The sequence below is a fragment of the Octodon degus genome, unplaced genomic scaffold (assembly GCF_000260255.1).
Source record: "Octodon degus isolate 3935 unplaced genomic scaffold, OctDeg1.0 scaffold00173, whole genome shotgun sequence".
In the NCBI taxonomy this organism is placed as follows: Eukaryota; Metazoa; Chordata; class Mammalia; order Rodentia; family Octodontidae; genus Octodon; species Octodon degus.
In genome coordinates this window covers 2,717,665-2,736,547 of record NW_004524749.1, presented here as the reverse complement: position 1 = coordinate 2,736,547, position 18,883 = coordinate 2,717,665, and the positions used below count along the sequence as shown (strand labels likewise).

Sequence of the window (18,883 nt, the reverse complement as noted above, 5' to 3'; positions counted from 1 at the left end):
TGTCTAACCACTCCCTCAGCTCTCCTGCTGGAATCACACTGGTTCGCCTGCACCTGTTCTTCACACAGTCCCTATCAGCAATGCAGTGGCTGGACTTCAGATGGTCAGAGCTAGAGTAGAACCTAAGACGCTGCATCCCATACCCCCATCTGTCCCTAGGGAAAAGGACAGAGCTGGCCGCACAGTGAGTTCTCAGCCTAACCCTCATCTAGCTGTCATTTCATAGCCCAACATAAGCAGAACAAAACCTAGTTTCAAAAAAAAAAAAAATCTACTTGTTCACTTCAAAAAATGAAAAGGGTATAAGATGGAAAAGTTTTGTACTTTATTATGATTTAAAAAGCTAATAAATATTAGCAAAATGGAATGATAAAACCAGATATCTTAAAAAAAATAACTACAGGGTTGGTAAAGACTCTTTCCAATTTTTTAACATTCAATATTGTACAGTCATATGCTATCATACATATGACATCTTTTCTGTCTTTCTGCAAGGTTAGAAAGTCATTCCAAAAACACAAGGATATCACAAAACAATACTCAAGGAATACACCGTCCACAGCACTGACATTTATACTCTATGATGCTAGTTTACAACATTTACTGTGGTCTAAACACACACTATGGATCTACCTAGAACACATCCATTTTCTACTTCTTTAATCAAAGGGAGGATGAAGCTACTGCTAACAGTTCAATAAAATATGACTCAGACCATCATTTATTTCAAGCAAAACCAAAAAATTTACTGAGTGAACTGGTTGACTGATGAAACTTAAAGTAACCGCCTTACTCAAAATAACAGATTAATTTTTTTTTAAAAAAGCCTCTTATTTATTTAAATAAAGGATTAAATATCTAATATAGCCTTCCAGGGAAATATTAAGGAGTAATTCTAGATGTTGGATTTTCTCATGGACTATGTATTTGTATAGGAATCGTTATTTACTTATTATTTCGATCTTTTCATAAAACTTTCTGCGCCTTGTCACATAAAATAGTGTGCAAAAACATCCTATTAGTTGACAGTTACAAGGACTGAAGAGCTTCAATTGCTGATCACCCCAATCCTCCAGGGAAAGTACATGAAAATTGGACATTTATAACAGAATCACGCATTTATCTCAAAATCGGAACAAATAGAAAACAACACCACTGAGGGAACCGCGGGATTTTTCTGAGCGCAACTGCAACACAGAAGCTCAGCGGGGTGCAGCCATGCAGGAGTCGGCAGCAGGGAGAAGGAACTAGCCAGGCAGGCGCGGCACACCTGCCACGGCCGGCGCGAGCGGAGACTGAAGAAAACCGAACTACGTCTTCCTCACGGCAGCCGCTGGCTACAAAGGAAAAATTATTTCATATCCTTGGTCCAGAAAGAAGAAACATTTATTTACATTGTCAATGGACTAAGAGAGGTTTTAAACTGTCACAATTAAAATTGTATGCTTCTAAAAAATATCATGTAATCAATGCAGTTAACTTAAAGCTTTAGGTATTAATTTAGACTTCTTATAAAACCAACACAAACATACTCTCTAGAGTGCAAAATGCTTCTTATTAAATACTTCAGGAACACATAAGCAGTTGGTTGTGAAGCACGGGAGTCCTTTCCGGAATCGCCACCGCACAGACGCCCATTGCCGGCAACGGGCGAGGAACAGAACGCCAGCTCCAGGAAGACGCAGCCCTGAGGTCCGGGGCTCAGTCTCTCCGCCTCTCGGGCCGGCCCGGCTACTTGTACAGGCTCATGGTCGGACTCTGGTACATGCACATGTACGCATCACAAAGCAGTCTGCGAGCACAGCCTTGGATTCTCCTGGAGTCCAAGGAGTGCAGGTCCTCGGGAGACATCTTCAGGTACTCGCCCACTTCTGGGCAGGGGCTCACCTGGGGAATGTTGAAGCCATTCTGGCCACCTGTGAGAAGGAGGGTAGCACTTTAGGGCAGTGATGTCCTACAGCCTCTCGCTGCTGACCCCGCACCCCAAGCCTGCTGGATAATCCTCTGATTTAGTAAAGGCTGACTTTTGGGATCCAAATAATCTTATTTTACTTATGATTTCTAGAAGTTAAAGGCTCTTCTACCATATGACGGTTTTCTCATCTCTTGGCTTCTGAAAAGATTCTGGGACTAAGAGTAAATGAAATTGGTAAAAGGAAGCATCCTGAGGAAAGGCTCACGCCTGCCTTCCAGGCTTCCTTGTGCGTTCCATTTGGGACCGGCTTAGTTCCTCACATCTCCACAGCCCTCCGAGAGGCTGCATCCCAGCATACTTCACTCTAAGACTGTCCAATCTGGAGCAGGTCCAGCCCTCAACTTTTACAAATCTGTGCACATGTTTAGCATGGCTTGTTTTACGCGGCATCAAACTGTATCATGGTACTCTGAAGAAGGGCTTTTCAGGCCCTCCTGATGGCTTTCCCAAATGCCAGGGGTCAGCCTTTAGGTCACACAGTCAGATGCACAGGCGCATTTACAGATGGGGCTGGGCTGCACTGCTCAGGCATCTGAAGGCTGAGAAAAGGCTGAGAACTCCTGGTCTGGAGCTGGGCATCTGTCAATTAATGGATGCCACTAGGGGAGGGGTCTTAGGTGTTCAGAGGGCCACACAGAAGACCTCAGGCTCGGGGCTCAAGAAAGTCCAGAAAATGCAGGGACAGGTGTCCTACTTCCCAACTGTGCCTGATGCTAGCCCTAACCTGAGAGCTACACAGAGGTCAGAGAAGCTGTTGTGACAGACGTGTCGTTCTCGAAACCTCCTCAGGACCCTGGTCCTCAGATGTATTAAATAATGATTTATATCCTAGAGAGTACAGTTCAGCCACATTTTTAGGGAAAAACACATTAAATGCAAAACAGGCTCATTTTCCAGGAGGGTGTTTACTTCTGGTCTTAGCTTTTGTCATTTCAAAGATAACACAGTTTAGTACTTAAAAAAAAAAAAGCATGAGATCAAAAATTAAATACAAGCTATGTGACCTCAGCTTTCATATCAGAAAAATGGGATGCATTTCCATCTTTCAAAAAGTTAGGTAAAAGGACTTACTGTTCTGACAGCTTTGGTACAACTCTTTGTTCAAGCCTATTATGGTTTACACACAAAAAAAAGAGGTGGGGGGGAGAGGAAAACAAAATCTTTCAGCCCTCACATGAGAATGTTAGTAATCTATTCTTAACAATGAGCATACACATGTCAAAATAACATAAAAATATTATGGCTTACAATGTTGCTATTATAAGGAATAATAACAGCAGGGTATTAAGGCATTTCATGATTAAAGTCTGTGTCATCAAGATATTCCTGAAAGGATTTTCTTACCAAACAAAATATCTTATTACTCAGAACAAACAGTTCTGAGAACCGCTGAGAACTACCTCACTGCAAGCCCACAGGCTGCCACATGCAGGAGACAGGCTGGACATACCATCCCGGTCGGCCATGCTGTCGAAGAAGAGCCAGGCAGAGTCGTCTTTCCCGTACTTCACAAAGGCTACGTAATGGCTCGTTTCTATGCAGAGCACAGCGAACAACTCCATCTTCTGGCAGGGGATGCAGCCGTGTCTCCAATCCCAGTCAGGCAAATCTTTGGGAAGTGACACTGGGTTATATTTATGATTTAACCTCTTGGGATGAAGGTGGACCTAAAATAGACAATGAAGAGAACACCACAAGTGAGCTAACGAGATGCGTCAAGTAGAGGAACTCCACTTACTTTCACAGCATCCACAGAAATGGCAACCAGCTACTTCACAGAAGTCTCTCAGTCCCCAAGCAGAGGCAGACATAATACCATTTTATTAAGAATTTCTAAAGTTAAGTATGAGTTAAAAACCTTTTAAAACCTGAACTCTGTTTTCAAGTACACATAACTTACTGTTCTACAAGAGATAATCCAGCGGGGCTGCTTACTTGAGTGTTGCAGGTTTTGCAGAACTGCTTGATCTTTCCTGCCGAGATGTCCGGGTCATCGTAGCATTCTCTGCACTCGTACATGGCGAGGCCGCCGCAGATCCGGCACTGCCGGGGAGCTGCAGTGGAGCAGGGAGCAGAGGTGAGGGGCCTTTCAAAATGTCCGGGCACGGGTGCACCCCTTTAATCCCTGAACTCTAGGAGGCTGAGGCAGGGGGATCGAAGATTTGAGCCCTCTCAGGGCAACTTAGCAAGACCATGTTTCAAAATTAATTTTAAAAGGGATGCAGATATAGTTCAATTTCTAGTACTACAAAAAACAAACATTCTTTTATTAAAAAGAAAATATTCAGGGCTTCAAAAAGTCTATCATTCTCACACTCTTTTAAACTTTAAGTTAAATGTTCCTAGATTGGAGACATCATTAAAGACATCCTTTTTGACCATAGCTTCTTTTTAAAAAACACATTTTAGAGTGTTTTCTCCTCTGATCATAAAGTGTTCACCAATGAAAATTCAAGACACAAAAATGTAGAAGGAAAAAACCTAAAAGTATCACAATCTTAGCAAGAGAAAACCGCTGTCAATATTACTGTGAATTTTCTTCAACTTTATGTCTGAATATTTACATAACTGTATGTGCACAGGTATTTACAGAGTCAGATGTCCACATTAAGTGTCTACCAATGTCTGTACTTTTAACTCAGTACTATCTCATGACCATTTTCAAACATAATGATCTTCAAAAACATGAATTTTAAGAGAAGTTTCATTGTATAGATATATAATTAAGTTAACTACTGCCCTCTTATTAACACTCAGGTTGTTTCCAATTTCTTATGACAATATGAAATCTACCTATAAAATATTTACTTTAATCTCTCATTATGTTTTTTTCAGAATAAATTCCTAAAACTAAAATTAGTGGCTTGATATTTTGAGGCTCTTCGCATACCGCACTGCCTTTTCGAGGTATCACATCCGCAACCAATAAGAATAGCCTGACTGGCTATTTCTAAAATACAAACAAAACAAGCTCAAAAACCTTATACTTACTGTCTTCAAGTAAATCTGTTATATTTAATTCCAAAGAAGGAAAAATTTTTTTAAATAATTTAAAGTCTTTCCCAAATCGAGGCATCTGAATAATCAGACATGATGGTGCCTAAAGAGCAAGAGACAGAAAAACACAGTTTTAGAAAAAAAATCAAAGTGCTGAGAAAAAAAATACTTCCTTATGAAATGGCAATAGTCACCACTGTCAGAGCAAGTAATTTTCATCTTAATGTTGATGGCAGAGAAAACAAGACCCACCCAGTGAACATGGACCATGGAAGCAATGTGGTCCCAGCCACCAGTCTTCTAGTCACCCGTCATGTGACCCTGCAAGACCCAGAAGGCCGGGGTTCAACAGTCTTAGGCCCAGATAGCATAAGAACTACCTTGTGTCATTTTATATTGGGTTTTTATAAATAAAGTTTTTGATAAAGTATTTCAACAACTATATAGAAACTGTCATCACAGAAGGATGATACATTTTTTAAAATCTTTTTATTTACTTATTTGATACAGGGTCTCACTGGCAGCTAAGACTGAGACTCGTAGTGATCCTCCAGTCTCAGCCTCCTCAGTGCTGGGATTACAGGCATGTGCCACCACTCTCTGTTTCCGGATCAGCACAACATGTGGTATCGGGGATCGAACCAGGTCCTCGCACTTGCCAGGCAGATGCTTAAGAGAGTCGAGCTATCTCCCTAGCCCAGGGGGGGAGACCGATAAAACAATTTCTTATTAGTTTGTATATCAAGAATATCATCCTGGGCTGGGGAGCTAGCTCGGTGGTCTAAGGGCCTGCCTGGCAAGCGCAAGGACCCGGGTTTGATCCCCAGTACCTCATGCTGTGCCAGCCATAGGCCATGCCAGCCCTGAAACCAGATGTGGTAGGGCATGCCTGTAATCCCAGCACTGGAAAGGCTGAGACAGAAAGAGTCCAAGCTGCATAGCAAGAACCTGTATCAGTAAATAATAAAAATAGTAATAACAATTGTTTTAAAAACCTCCCTTCAGAGGTAACATAACAACAACAAAAAAAACATACATGCACTTACTAAAATTATAAAATTACTAAGGAGATAGTAAAAAGAAAGCTTATTTGCATCATTTGTTCAGTTCACAGTAAGTGAACTGATCGATGTCTTATGTCTTCATGAACAGAGGAAAAGTAAATTTTCTCTCTTGATACATTTAGATAACGTATTTGTGGAAAATAGCAATTTTTTAAAATCCTACTTTTTGTGTTAAGCTACTTCAGGATTTTCAAGTTACAAATTAGCTTGGTGGGTTATGGCACAAAAAAATCTATAAAGGTCAAACTTCAGTCTAATACATTTTCTACACAGACAAAGTTGAACTACTTCATGTTTTTGTCAAATCCGTGTTTTTTAACAGCTAGTTTGAGTTGGTTCAATTTGCAGGCACTGACTGATAGTTCTCCGCACAATCCCCCAGGCTTTCACACACAGCAGTGACACTGACCTCCGCAAATTTCAGGTTACTGTTGATAAACGACCATTCTAGTAACTGCTGAATTGTAGGGACGCCAACTTTCTCATTTTTTTCCATAAAAATCTGATAGAAGTAACAATCTTGCACTTTTTGACCTGCTGATCTAAGAACATGCAGAAAAGAACACATATGACTTATTTATTAAATGCTTAAATCAGAATGTGAACTTGTTCCAGCAGGATCTGAGGACAAAAGAAACCCCATAAAATTGATAGGGCAACTTCTTCAGGTGGTCTGGACAATGGTAGAAAAGAAAATTCAGATGAAATAATTAAATATATTTATACGAAAGACTGTAAGTAATTTCTTATCCTAGTTTTTGAGACGTTCTCTTGGTGACGAGAAGAAAACTCACAGAATAATATCTCTAGTCAAGAAGCACTGTGTGACTTAAAGTTTAACATATCAATACTTGATGAAAAATACCTGCTCCATGTTATGCCTAAGATGTTTGATATTCAGACAGATAGTGCAGTTAAGCTCAACAGCCTAGGTTGTATGGTAATAGCAATAACCTTCTTTCCTGGAGGGTTAACAACCTAAGTTTGCAGGCCAAAAATTACAGAAAAAGGAGGGCCACAAGGACAGCCAACATTTTGGCCCTAGCCTTTCAAGGTCAATGAAGACTCAGGACATATGAGAACCTGTACTGTAACGTCATGCAACTCAGTAGTGTCCCAAATTTTCTGATCAAGGAGATTATGGGGCCACAGAGGAAAGTGATCAATGATGTAGAGTGTGCCTAAGGGGAGTCAGATGGAGAGAAAACATTCTCTCAGGCTTTCACAGAGAGCAAACTGGTCAAGCAATGGCCATGACTCATCCACATGGCAGACCATGGCAAAGGATCTACAAACTGCGGTACAGCGTTTCAGGATAAATCCTGAGGGTATTTTGACTGACCTTATCAGATACAAAAGCTACAATTCTTGTTACAAAGGTCTTGCTTTATCTTGGTCTTAACCATCCAGCAGAAAAGTATAAAAATGAAGTATAAGAAGTAAAGCCACATTATCATGCTGAGCTATAAAAGACTCAAGTCAACAACTTCTGACATTGCCAGTCATATGGAAAACCTAATACTATTATGGACTACTGGACTATTTTGGAATATTTTGCTGAATTCACACACCTATAATATTTAAATGACAAAACTAAACCAAAAAAAGGGGATACAAAGGAACGACCATTTTGTATCTATATATTCAAAATAGTTAAGATAGACATACAGCTACATTTCTCTTAATTCAATGAATAGAGGGATTTATTCTAATAGCGTTTGTAAACAGGATATCATGTCTGCATCTTGTACAACAAATAACCACTAAGAAAACAATATGCAATGTATTAATTATTGAAACTGTCCTACTAATTTGATTTGAAACTGTCTCATTGCTATTTGTTTCTCAATAAAATTATGGGAAAAAAAAAGAAGCAGCACTGTGTGAACAGTAATAGTCAGAAGGTAAAATCAGTTAACTCAACTTCATTGTTAAAATCTAGAAAGTACCAAACTGCATTAGATGCTTGAAGCAGGGAAACAAATGTGCACATGCCTTCAGGCCCTTAGAAAATCTAGATCATTTTTTTTTTAAATGAAGATCTTGAGAACTAAAGAAGGACAGACTACACAGCAAATCAAGATCAGAGGAAGATATAATGTCAAAAGTCCAATTTTTTTCTGTGACAGCCAAAAAGCATAGCAAAATTAATAGGAAGCAAAGAAAAATAAGAGGAAAGAAAGGACATAATGGAAATGAGTAGTGTTAACAGGAACAAGCAATGATGATGGCTGGAGGGGAAGGGATGGTGGCTGAAGGGAACACTAAGTTGCATACACGGAGAAGGGACCAGAAACATGGAACAGGCATGTGTAGCTTTGGGACACAGGCCACAAGAGTGGGAGGGGTGAAGACACCCTCACTCAAGTCACAGAAGGGAAACCCTACAGAACCCCAGGAAGCTAGCACAATTATGCTGAAATGAGTGACACACACTAGCACACTCTCCACTAAGGAAAACCGAAGGGCAGAGGACACCAATTGGCTCATTTCACAAGGGAACGGACATTAACAGAAAAGACAAAAATGCTCATGGATCGTGCAACTGCAAACTCTCTGCCCTGTGATGCAGACTGTAATGGCCAGTCCCTAAAGTTCTTTATGGGCTCGGGGCTACCAAGCACCACCAAATATGGTACAGATGGGACCTATTCAAGTAACAATACCCAGACTGTTCTGTAAGGAGAAGTATTCAGGAATGCAACCCCAATTCCTCTACGTCTGTGTTTCCTGATTGCCAAGGTTATTCCACTTCTTGTTTCTTCTGCCCACCTCCAATTACCATCCTCTCTCGTTAGTAATCGTGCCTTTAGTTTCACTTCATCAAATACACACACAGTCACGATGAGTTCTACAGTCATTATCACTAGTTTTTAAATGTTAAGCTCTACTTTGCCAAATTTACCAATTTCTTGATTCCTCCCTGTTTCTCGCATCCCACTCCTCTATTCCCAATTCAATTTGTCTTACTAAAGTGCATCTTGTAATACATGTCTGAGTGGTAATTTAATCCTGGTTCCTGAGGAATTCTGTACATCTTTATTCTTAGAATTTAAGCCTGTCAAAAAAATTCTGAAAATTCATGAGACACTACTGCTTCCCTATTCTCTCTAGCACCTCCTTGGGCCTCTGGTCAAAACCCCACTTCCATGGCTGGCCTTCGCTCTCTGGGGGCCTCATCTGATGGTCCTGCTGGCCTTGCCTCAGGAGCGCCTACCTCAGTCACTGCCCTGCAGGGGGCACACACCCTCTTCCTGCCAGTGCTATGGTCTGCCTAAAACTTTAGTTGATGCCATTAGTCGAATCTGCTCTTACCTCTCATCTGTATTTGCTCTTCTTTTGTCTTTTCAGGTACTTAAAAATATAACTTCTTTTGGACTGGTTTATTATTTAAGGCACTCATCCAACATAGGCTCCATCACCTGACTCCTCCTGGGTTAGGAAGAAAGGCACGTGCATGGCAGGGGGAGGATGGCACTTGGGGAGAAGAAAGCCTAACTTAAAATATCTTCTCAGGGTCCTCAATCAGCAAATCGAAATACAAAAAGGCTGCTTGGGGGTGGGGTAAGGGGCAGCAGACCCACAAGGAGTACAAGAACTCTATAAGGCCCCAGGACCCTCAGACTGAGCAGTGCTTGCCCCTTCTGTTCCTTCAGAAAAGCACCACACTACTCAGCCCATGCTAATGTGGGCAGGGGTTACACCCCTTAGATTTGTCAGAAAAGTAAAACAAAAAAAAACCAATTGTTGTAAGCACATGGAATTTATTTCTTTAAAAGATTTTTTTAAATGACCTTTTTCTCCTCAACTGCCTGCTGGCTGTCCTATATCATGTATTAAATATATCTTTCCTTCACAATCTGTTTGAAAGCTCACTTCTAAGTTACTGAAATACTACTGAGCTTGCTATTGATCAATTCTTCTAATTTTATACATGTATCAAACACTTTTTCAATGTCTATTGCTTTGCCTTTTAAGCTTAAAATAGAACTCTTAAAAAAAGTATTCTTCACCCACTTCATTTTTTAGAGAACTCTAATATCACTTCCCTTTCTTGGGTTTGAAAAAAGGTACAGATTAAGGTCTTGCTTATGTGTCAAATGTTTTACAAAATATTAACATCTTAAACATATCTAGGGCTAGGGATATAGCTCAGTGGCACAGTGAGGTTGTGAATTTGATTCCTGGTACTAAAAATAAATAAATAAGCAAACTAATCTTCCTACCTAAAATATAATCTACTTAAATTAATGAATTACTTTTCATCCCTGTGTCTTTCAAAAAATCTATCTCAATAAAATTGATTGTATGGTATTTTATTTTCATTAAGTATGGAATTATTCCTTTTTCTTATTTGATTAAATCATTTCTAGGCAGTTCTCAAGGGTTTTCCAAGTCCACCCAAGGCTTTGACTAGCTCATAAATAAGTACACCAAGTGCTTGCATAGCATGTTTTATTTTCTTCACTAGAACATTTGGTACAATAGCCAGCTACAACTGCGGCACTCTCCCCTCTTCTGTATCTCTTCTTGCTCATCTGTTCAACGTTGGCATCAAACACCACAACCGAAGACACAGGGGAGGGTGGCACCTGTCTACATTTAAGTTTTTAAGGAAAAGGATGGTACACCACCAAGCTTTACAACAGAGGAACACAGGTTTGAATGGAGGCACATCTACCACTAAGACAGTTTACACTACACTGCCTGGAAACTCAGCATCTAGAATGTATCACTAAGAACATTTCTGTGCTAAATTCAAGGCTTTTCTTCAACTTGGCAGGAAAAAAGACTGAGTTACAAAACTTAGCACAAGAGTGGTGGTGCATGCCTATAGTCCTAGTACTCAGGAGACTGAAGCGAGAAGATCACTGAAGTTTGAAGCCAGATTGGGCTACAAAGTGAGTTCAAGGCCAGCATGAATTGTATAATGAAACCTTGTCTCAAGAAGATTTGAGAGAGAGAGAGAGAGAGAGAGAGAGAGAGAGAGAGAGAGAGAGCTTGTTGATCTAGTATAAGGCTAACTTGATTCTTTAAGTGACAGGTAATAAAAACCAATGTTCTCCCAGTGTTTAACTACATTTTTAGAATAATATTTTTTCAAGTGATCATTAAAATTATAAAAATATTCATAGTTCCATAAGAAAATGCATTGCAACAGTATTTGTTACTGGGATTAAAATTAAAAATACAAATTTACATTGAATTTGTTCTTCATTAAGTATGACACTATAGAAAAGCCAGCGATGAAAATTAATTCGTATTTATACTTACCTAGCATAATTAACAGCACTAAACAAATAGTCATTAGTAAGGAAATCATTCCTACTGAATGACAGCAGTAAAATAAGGATGGTGTATTTTCCCAATGACTCTATAACAATTTAAAGCTTACCTTATTTTTAATAATGGTTCTACCCTTAAAATGTGGTGAAATAGGATATTTAAGAATTCTTCAGGATCTAGAAAAAAATTAAAACCTAAGTAAGTCACAGGAAAAACATTAAAATCATTGTTTTTCAACTCATTTTTATACTGAACTCAATTTCATTCACTCAGTATTACTTCAATTAAAAGCACAGTTTTTAACCAAATACATGTAAAAAAAAATAAATATAAGCATAGTTTTCAAGATTTCCTGATGAAGGAAAGCTACAAAGAATATTTGTATGTTATGAGAAAATTTGTGTTCCAATTGTGTTATAACTCTTGCATTTGAAAGGTAGAACGAGTCATATAGTGAAATAATTTTACTTTGGGCAGTTTAAGATAAGCGGGACAAATCTGAAGTATGCCCTGTTTTTCTTACTGTTAGTTAATTATCAGGCCTCTAAGCTTAATAGTTGGCTAAATACACCGCTAACAATTTCAAAGTCAGAGGCTGAATCTTTGCATAAATCCATTAGCTAGGAATAGATTAAAACACTAACCATACACTTAATCATAGTCAGCTGTTTAATAATGCTCTCTTACAAGAAAAACTAAGTGGGAAACACAAAGGACTCAGTGTATCCCTTCTTTCACCACAGAAAAAACCCAGAATATTACAGTGTTTTGGAAAGGAAGGCACCTTTCATCCATTTTAATACAGTACAATGAGGGCTGCCTCTTAAAAGGGTTCATTATTGCCCATCACTGTATTTTTAGAAGAGAAGAAGAATTTACAAAGCAGGGAGAAAAATGTATATCACATAAAAAACAAATCTTCCTTTTATTGTTCATTTGTTTGGGGGTGCCAGGAATCTGAATCCAGCACCCCACTACAGTCTTGTGTCACTGAGCTATATCCTTAGGCCTTCCAAATCTAACTTAAAATTAAACCACAAAACTACCCAGGCACACTAATAATTTAGCACATTTACATGGTTTCAAGATTTTTTCAATGTATATGCTGTAAAAGAAGATGGTCACCTTTTTCTTCAGAGGTAAATCCTGATGCAGCCTCAACTTTTTCAAGTATTTTCCTCAATTTCATAATTTTTGTGGCACATACATATCCATATCTGTATTAGTAAAAAAAAAAAAAAACCTATTACTTAACTGGTATTGACATATACAATAAATTATGTTATATTTCTTAACAATAACACATAACTCCAACTTATAATATGTCAGACATAGCAATTTTTTGAAGAATACAATCATAGACTTATTAAATCTTGAAAAATTAAAGATCTAGTATCAGAATTATCCCAGACACTATTATACACTTTAAAATAACTGTCATACAATAATGGGAGAAAAATTTTAATATATGTGATGATTAATTTCTTAACTGATTTTTCCTTAAGAATTAATTCACTTTATAAAACAGAATATACCTTTTTTTTTTTTTTTTTTTTTTTTTTTTTTTTTTTTTTGCGGTACCAGGGATTAAACTCAGGACCTTGCATTTGCCAAACAAGCACTTATTCTACTGAGCTAGCCCCCAAGCCCTGAACATAATACTATTTTAAGAGAGAAAGTTCTTTTTTTTTTTTATTTTTTTATTTTAGGGAAGGGTCTACAGGGTGTTCAGGGTCTCACAATTAGATCAAACTAGTAGTGATCCACCTGTTTACAGCCTCCCAAGAGCTGGGATTACAGGTGTGCACCACTATGCCTAGTCTCAATTGCGGTCTCAGCGCACCCCAGTGGTGGGGCTGGCATGGCAGGCCCAGGGATTGAAGCCCTGGCCCCTGCACCTGCCTGAAGGTGCTTTAATGAGTTGAGCTATTTGGCTGGCCCAGAGAAAGCTCTTTTCATACCAAAGGGTGGAACAGTACCAAGGGAAATAAAAAAGGAAACTCATGAGATACTGAAAATCTACACCAGTCATCAAACAACCCAGCATCACTAGGTCACTTTCTCTCTTTGAGTACAGGCCATATTCAATAAGCTCAATGTCAATCCTTTACAAGATTCTACTTCTAAAAATGGCTTCGGAAGACCTGGGTGGCCACCATGGTGCTCATAAGGGCAAGCGAGAACCACCTCATCTTATATGTGTCCTTTTATACTGACTATTCATTCACTATTAACTCCCTTCGACAGACATATATTAAGCATCTGCCATTTATTTACTATGCTAACCTATCTGCCGCTGAAACTACAAAAGGAATAAGGTGAGAAAGACAGATAGGGTCTCTGCCTCTGAGAAGTGTGTGGTGGAGAAAGCAAGATTTCAATCTCAAAGCAAAAACAGAAATGTGGGTGCTACAAACACATAGACTCTGACTGGATACAGACCCTCAGACAAGCTTCTTGTCATGGACAACAGGATCCACAGAATGTCCCACACACTCTATAGGGTAACGTTCTGTAGGGCGTAACTCAGGGTTACAACAATCTAGCCCATATTTTTCTACTGTAAATTTGTACTTGCATAATAGTAACCAAGTGTGCATCTTACTAGCTGCTCATGGGGGCTACAGGAAGCAGTCTTTGTGCTTACCCACTTGCCTTGATGAACAAACAGCAAGATGCATGCCTGTGTGCAAAACTGGGAATTTGCTCCACATGATGCTACCTCTTACAGCTTTTGTGTATGTTTACCAGAGCATCAGAAGGGATAAAATACACCCACATCACACTTCTTTACATAAACATGTATTTTTACCATAATGGAATATGGGTGTGACTCCCAGTAAGTGTGCCTCAGAAAAGCAAAACACCCATCTACAGGCATGCACCCAGTCAGCAGATGAACAGCAAGGTGTGTACGGGAGCTCAAAGCAGCAACAGGTGAGTTTTATTCATGAAATACTCACTGCTAAATTTTTGTGCATTTAAGGGTTTTTTCTTTGTTCATTTTTTTTTTTCTTTCCCTCAGCTCAGTCCACCCAAGGGGTGGGGCTGATACTGTATGTGATGTCGGGGATTGAACTTTGGTCCCCTGCACCTGCCTAAGCTTGCGTACGCTGGAGCTTTAGACCACTGAGCTATCTTGCCAGCCCCATAAGGTTTTTGGTTTTGTTTTTTTTTTTTTTTTTTTTTTGGCAGAACCGGGGACTGAACTCAGACCCTTGAGCTTGCTGGGGAAGCGCTTATTCCACTGAGCCATCTCACCGGCAGGTTTTTGTTTTTTTTAAAAAAAGTTTTGTTTTGATTTTTCTAGTAGAAGTAGCCCAATTAAGTACAATGGCACATGAAAAACCAGATTTGCAAGTTCTGGAGGTGGCTAAAAAGTGAATCATTAGATTTATGTATGGATGACAAAGATGATAATGACTTGGACTCTGGCCACATGAGGCAAAGTTCCTGTGACAGTGAGGCGGAGCAAGAACTGACCAAAGGCAGAGTAGCTACTGTTGGTAAGTTATGCAGCACCTGATAGCACTCACAAAGCATTGGCCAATGGCTGTTTCCCATGTTCCTAAACATGTTTGGCATAAACAGTTTAATAGCTCATAAAGAAAATCCAAGTACAAAACACCACAGAGAAATTTTCTTAGAGGACTGGAACTGGCACTTGTAAGAGATCATTTATAGCAGAGGAAAAAGCAAAACGTTTCTGCCCAGGGTACTATACAAAAAAATTGTGGAGCACACTAGTAAGCCTACGGGTGAACAGGAAGACCAGCACCACAGAGACCTACTATGACAACAGGAAAACCAAAAGATATCAACTGCGCCCCACAAACAAAGGACAGGAAAAAAAAGGTGCCATCAGTGGAAGCGATACTTGTGTACAGAATGTGCTGCCTTCACAGGTGAGGCCCACTTCTGGTGGGACAGTTGAAGCCAAGATTATTTCTGCGGCAAACTTCTGTTTCTATTTACATTGTAGTTCACAGAGGTGTTTATTTCTCATGTTATCTTTCAGGTTTTGAAAGCAAGTAAACAGCTGATGTGAAAATGTTGGTTTACTCTAAGGAGTCATATATTTGATATTTTATATTACTGATATCTTATTTTCCTACTAAGTGCATGTTGTAAAATACTAAGAAGCTCCTGGCAAACGAGGAAGACAAGAAAGGAGACAAGAGTGGCCTGCCGGGCCGGTGAGATAGCTCAGGGGTCGAAAGCATCTGCTTAGGCAAGCTTAGACAGCCGCAGGGGACCTCAACTCGATCCCGGCACGACGTGCCATGGCAGCCCTGCCCTCAGGGTGGGCTGAGCTGGTGGAAACAAAGAGAACAGCATGCCACACAGGAAAGGAAAGCTAAGGACATGTGCTGTCAGTGGAAGTGAGGTGCGTGCGTGGAACATGCAGTTGTCATTTGTGAAGACTGCCTTAGGCATGACAATTAAGGCAGAGATTATTTTCGTGGCAGAGTTCTACTGGTATTTTCACTGTAATTCACATAGGACTTTATTTCTGATGGTACCTTTTAGGCTTTGCAAGTACACAGCTGATGTGAAAACGTTGATGCTTATTCTAAACATGCAATACACATTAAAAACCTAAACTTTTATTGATATTTTACACCTTGTATAATATAAGAGCCATCTAATGAAACAGCAAGACCAGTGAGATGTCAAGTGCGCCCTACAAAAAAAGTGAGAAGTAATACACGTGCTGTCTGTGTGAGTGATACGTGTGGATGGAAAGTGCTGCGGTCCAGTGTGAGACTGCCTTCTATGTGGTAATCAAAGTACAGATTTTTAAATATTTTTCTTTCATGTATTTGGTTGTTACAAGGTCTCACTATGTAGCTCGGATTCATAGTGATCCTCCTGTTTCAGCCTCCCCAGCACTGGGATTACAGGTGCATACCACCATGCCCTAACTCCACGGCCAGCTCAGCACACCCAGGGGTGGAGCTGGCACAGCATGTGGTACCGGGATAAACCCCAGTCCCTGTGCTTCCTAAGTAGCTGCTTAGTTTGCTGAGCTACCTCACTGGCCCCAGATTATTTTTTGTGAAGTTATATTGATATTTTTATTGTGGTTCATATAGAAATTTATTTCTGGGGTCTTTTTAGGCTTTGTACACCCAAAAACATTTGTTGCTGAAAAATGCTGATGCTTTTTTATAAACATTCAATAAATATTAAAAATTAAATGCTTTAGTTTTGGGTACTGCTTTCCAGTCAAGTATTCATTGTTTAATATCATAAAACTCATAAAATTAAAAATAATAATTCATCAATAGAAACATTCTAAAGAATAAATGTAGGAATTAGACAGCCACAACAATGTGTCTTTATGATGTAATTGGCATCATCGGTGGACACTTTCTTTCTTTCTCTCTTGGTACAAGGACTCAAACTCAGGACCTCACGTTTGCCAGGCAGGCACTGCACCCCTGAGCTACACTGAGCTACACGCCCAGCTCCTCCGAGCAGTGGTGGCCAGCCCATGGCACGCGAGTACGCCACAGCGGGCAGAGAGCCCTGTCTGCTAGCACATCAGCCACATCATCCTAGCAACCAAGCACCAGATAACAACGGTTTTTTCTAAACTAAAACCTCACTACTCAGGTCTATGCGCACTACTGGCACTCTGCAATAAATAAGTGGCTCTGGGTTGCAGTCTGGGCACTCGGTCTCTAAAAGGCTCCCCATTACTGCCTCAGAGTTTGGAATCTGATTTGTCCTAATCTAGTATCATTTATTTGGAGAGGAAATTACAAGTCTGTTTAAATGTTTGCCTAGGACCAAATGTGAAAATCAATACTCACAATTCTCATAAATCATAACATAATTATAGAGTTTAAGAAAAATAGTACAAGTGGGAAAATCTACTCTTTTATAGCTTACTTCCCTATTCATGTGACACAGTAGGTTATTCAAAATGCTCGCTAAATTTCTGGCTTTTTGATCAAAATCTTCTATCTAGCTATCTTTAGTTTTAATTGTCAAATAAAAAAAAGTAGATCCCAAAATTTAAATTTAACTTACTATGGCCTGTTATACTCTGGTTTCTCTTCAGATCGTATAAATCTTTCACCTTTTACTATGGCCTGTAAATTACAGTTTGCACTCTGTGCTCCTCAATGAACAAAACTGTTTTATGAGTTATGGCTCTAATTCTTCTCAGTTTAAAATGTATAATGTGACATCATCAATACATTACTAATGCACTTATCAAGCCTTTATAGATGGTCTCTGTCACTTGTGCTTGCACCATTACAAACAGCTTCCTAGGACCCAAAAAGCAGACACAGGCATAATTCCTAAACTAGAAAACAGAATCACCTTGGTAAAGGCAACAGATAGAGACCTAAATATATTTCTTTAAACAAAAAACATATTACTAAAATATATGTCATCTGTTTCTAGGAAAGAAATGTTAAATAGTAGTCATTCTACAAAAAAAAATTTCTCTTTTTCTATCTCTTTGAGGTAGAATTAAGTTTGAGAAGCCAGACTGCAGAGCTTTCATCAATAAGCATGATCGCTGTTAGGATCATGCAGGGCTCAACAGATTATTTCAAAAGATAAGAAGCCTAAGCACCACAGATCCGCTTCTCTAAGTCTTCTGCAACTATTAACTTGTAGTATCTTACCCATATGGTTTAATTCATTTCATGAGTATACTATATTCTATATATCAGCCAGACTTAAATAACCCATGGAAGTACAGGAACCAAAGCTTTAAAAAATAATAATCAGTGCTTCACCAAGAGAATTAACTTTCACGCATTTCTCTATTACATGAAAGCAGGGCATAAAGCAATTCCTATACCAGAAAAGAGCAAACAGAACATCTAAAGGCAAATATGCATCGTCTACTTACATTCTCAGAGGATTAACAATTTCCGTCCTCAGTAGTTCCTGCGTTTCACTGTAATACTCTACATCATTCTTTTCTTTGGGTCTAAGTAACACAGTGTCCAAAACAGAACTAAAAGCAAATAAGCTGCAAAATAAAAACAGTATTTTTTCTCATGTTATAAACATGTCATTTGTCAGGAAACCAATTCTAAAAAGAAGCATAAAGAAAAAGAAGCAGCCTAAGCAGCAAGCAGCATAGACATCCATATTTTTCAGGAACACAGGGACCTAAGAGTCCTGTAAGGACTCCCATAGTTCAATCATCAGAGCCCAGAGAGCTTTTCACAATGGAGAGAAAACTAACCCCCGAGAAGGCAAACTATAGACTGACAGTGTTAAAGGATAAAAATATGCCCCAAGCATATTAAGAAATCAAACTTCTGTGCAAAAGCTAAAAGAGGGCCCACAAATCTGAGTCACACTACAAACATATACCATAGGAGGAAGTGTGGAAACCACTTCTCAGAGCAAACACTCTACTCTACTCCTCTTTCCCTTTCTGCTACCTTGCAAAGTCCTGAAGTTCCTTGAGCCAGCCAAATAGCTCAGCTGATTAAAGCACCTGCAAGCAGGTGCAGGGGCTGGGGGTTCAATCCCCAGGCCTGCCATGCCAGCCCCGCCCCTGGGGCATGCAGAGATGGTGATT

The 18,883-nt window shown here is 39.4% G+C and overlaps 1 protein-coding gene across 6 annotated transcripts in view; it reads right to left on the bottom strand.

Moving 5' to 3' along the window:
• Positions 1 to 389: 389 nt before the first annotated feature.
• The window catches only part of Cyld (CYLD lysine 63 deubiquitinase), a 59,661-nt gene continuing 41,167 nt past the window's right edge, over positions 390 to 18,883 (bottom strand). For all 6 annotated transcript variants that reach the window (XM_004643394.3, XM_004643395.3, XM_023703501.1 and 3 more), the window contains 8 exons: positions 18,200 to 18,322; positions 12,448 to 12,539; positions 11,432 to 11,498; positions 6,446 to 6,578; positions 4,967 to 5,075; positions 3,911 to 4,029; positions 3,426 to 3,642; positions 390 to 1,916 (listed from right to left, as the gene is read on the bottom strand). In XM_004643394.3, the coding sequence (XP_004643451.1) occupies positions 1,732 to 1,916; positions 3,426 to 3,642; positions 3,911 to 4,029; positions 4,967 to 5,075; positions 6,446 to 6,578; positions 11,432 to 11,498; positions 12,448 to 12,539; positions 18,200 to 18,322 (1,045 nt within the window). In that variant the 3' untranslated portion in view covers positions 390 to 1,731. The remainder of the gene's footprint in view (positions 1,917 to 3,425; positions 3,643 to 3,910; positions 4,030 to 4,966; positions 5,076 to 6,445; positions 6,579 to 11,431; positions 11,499 to 12,447; positions 12,540 to 18,199; positions 18,323 to 18,883) is intronic.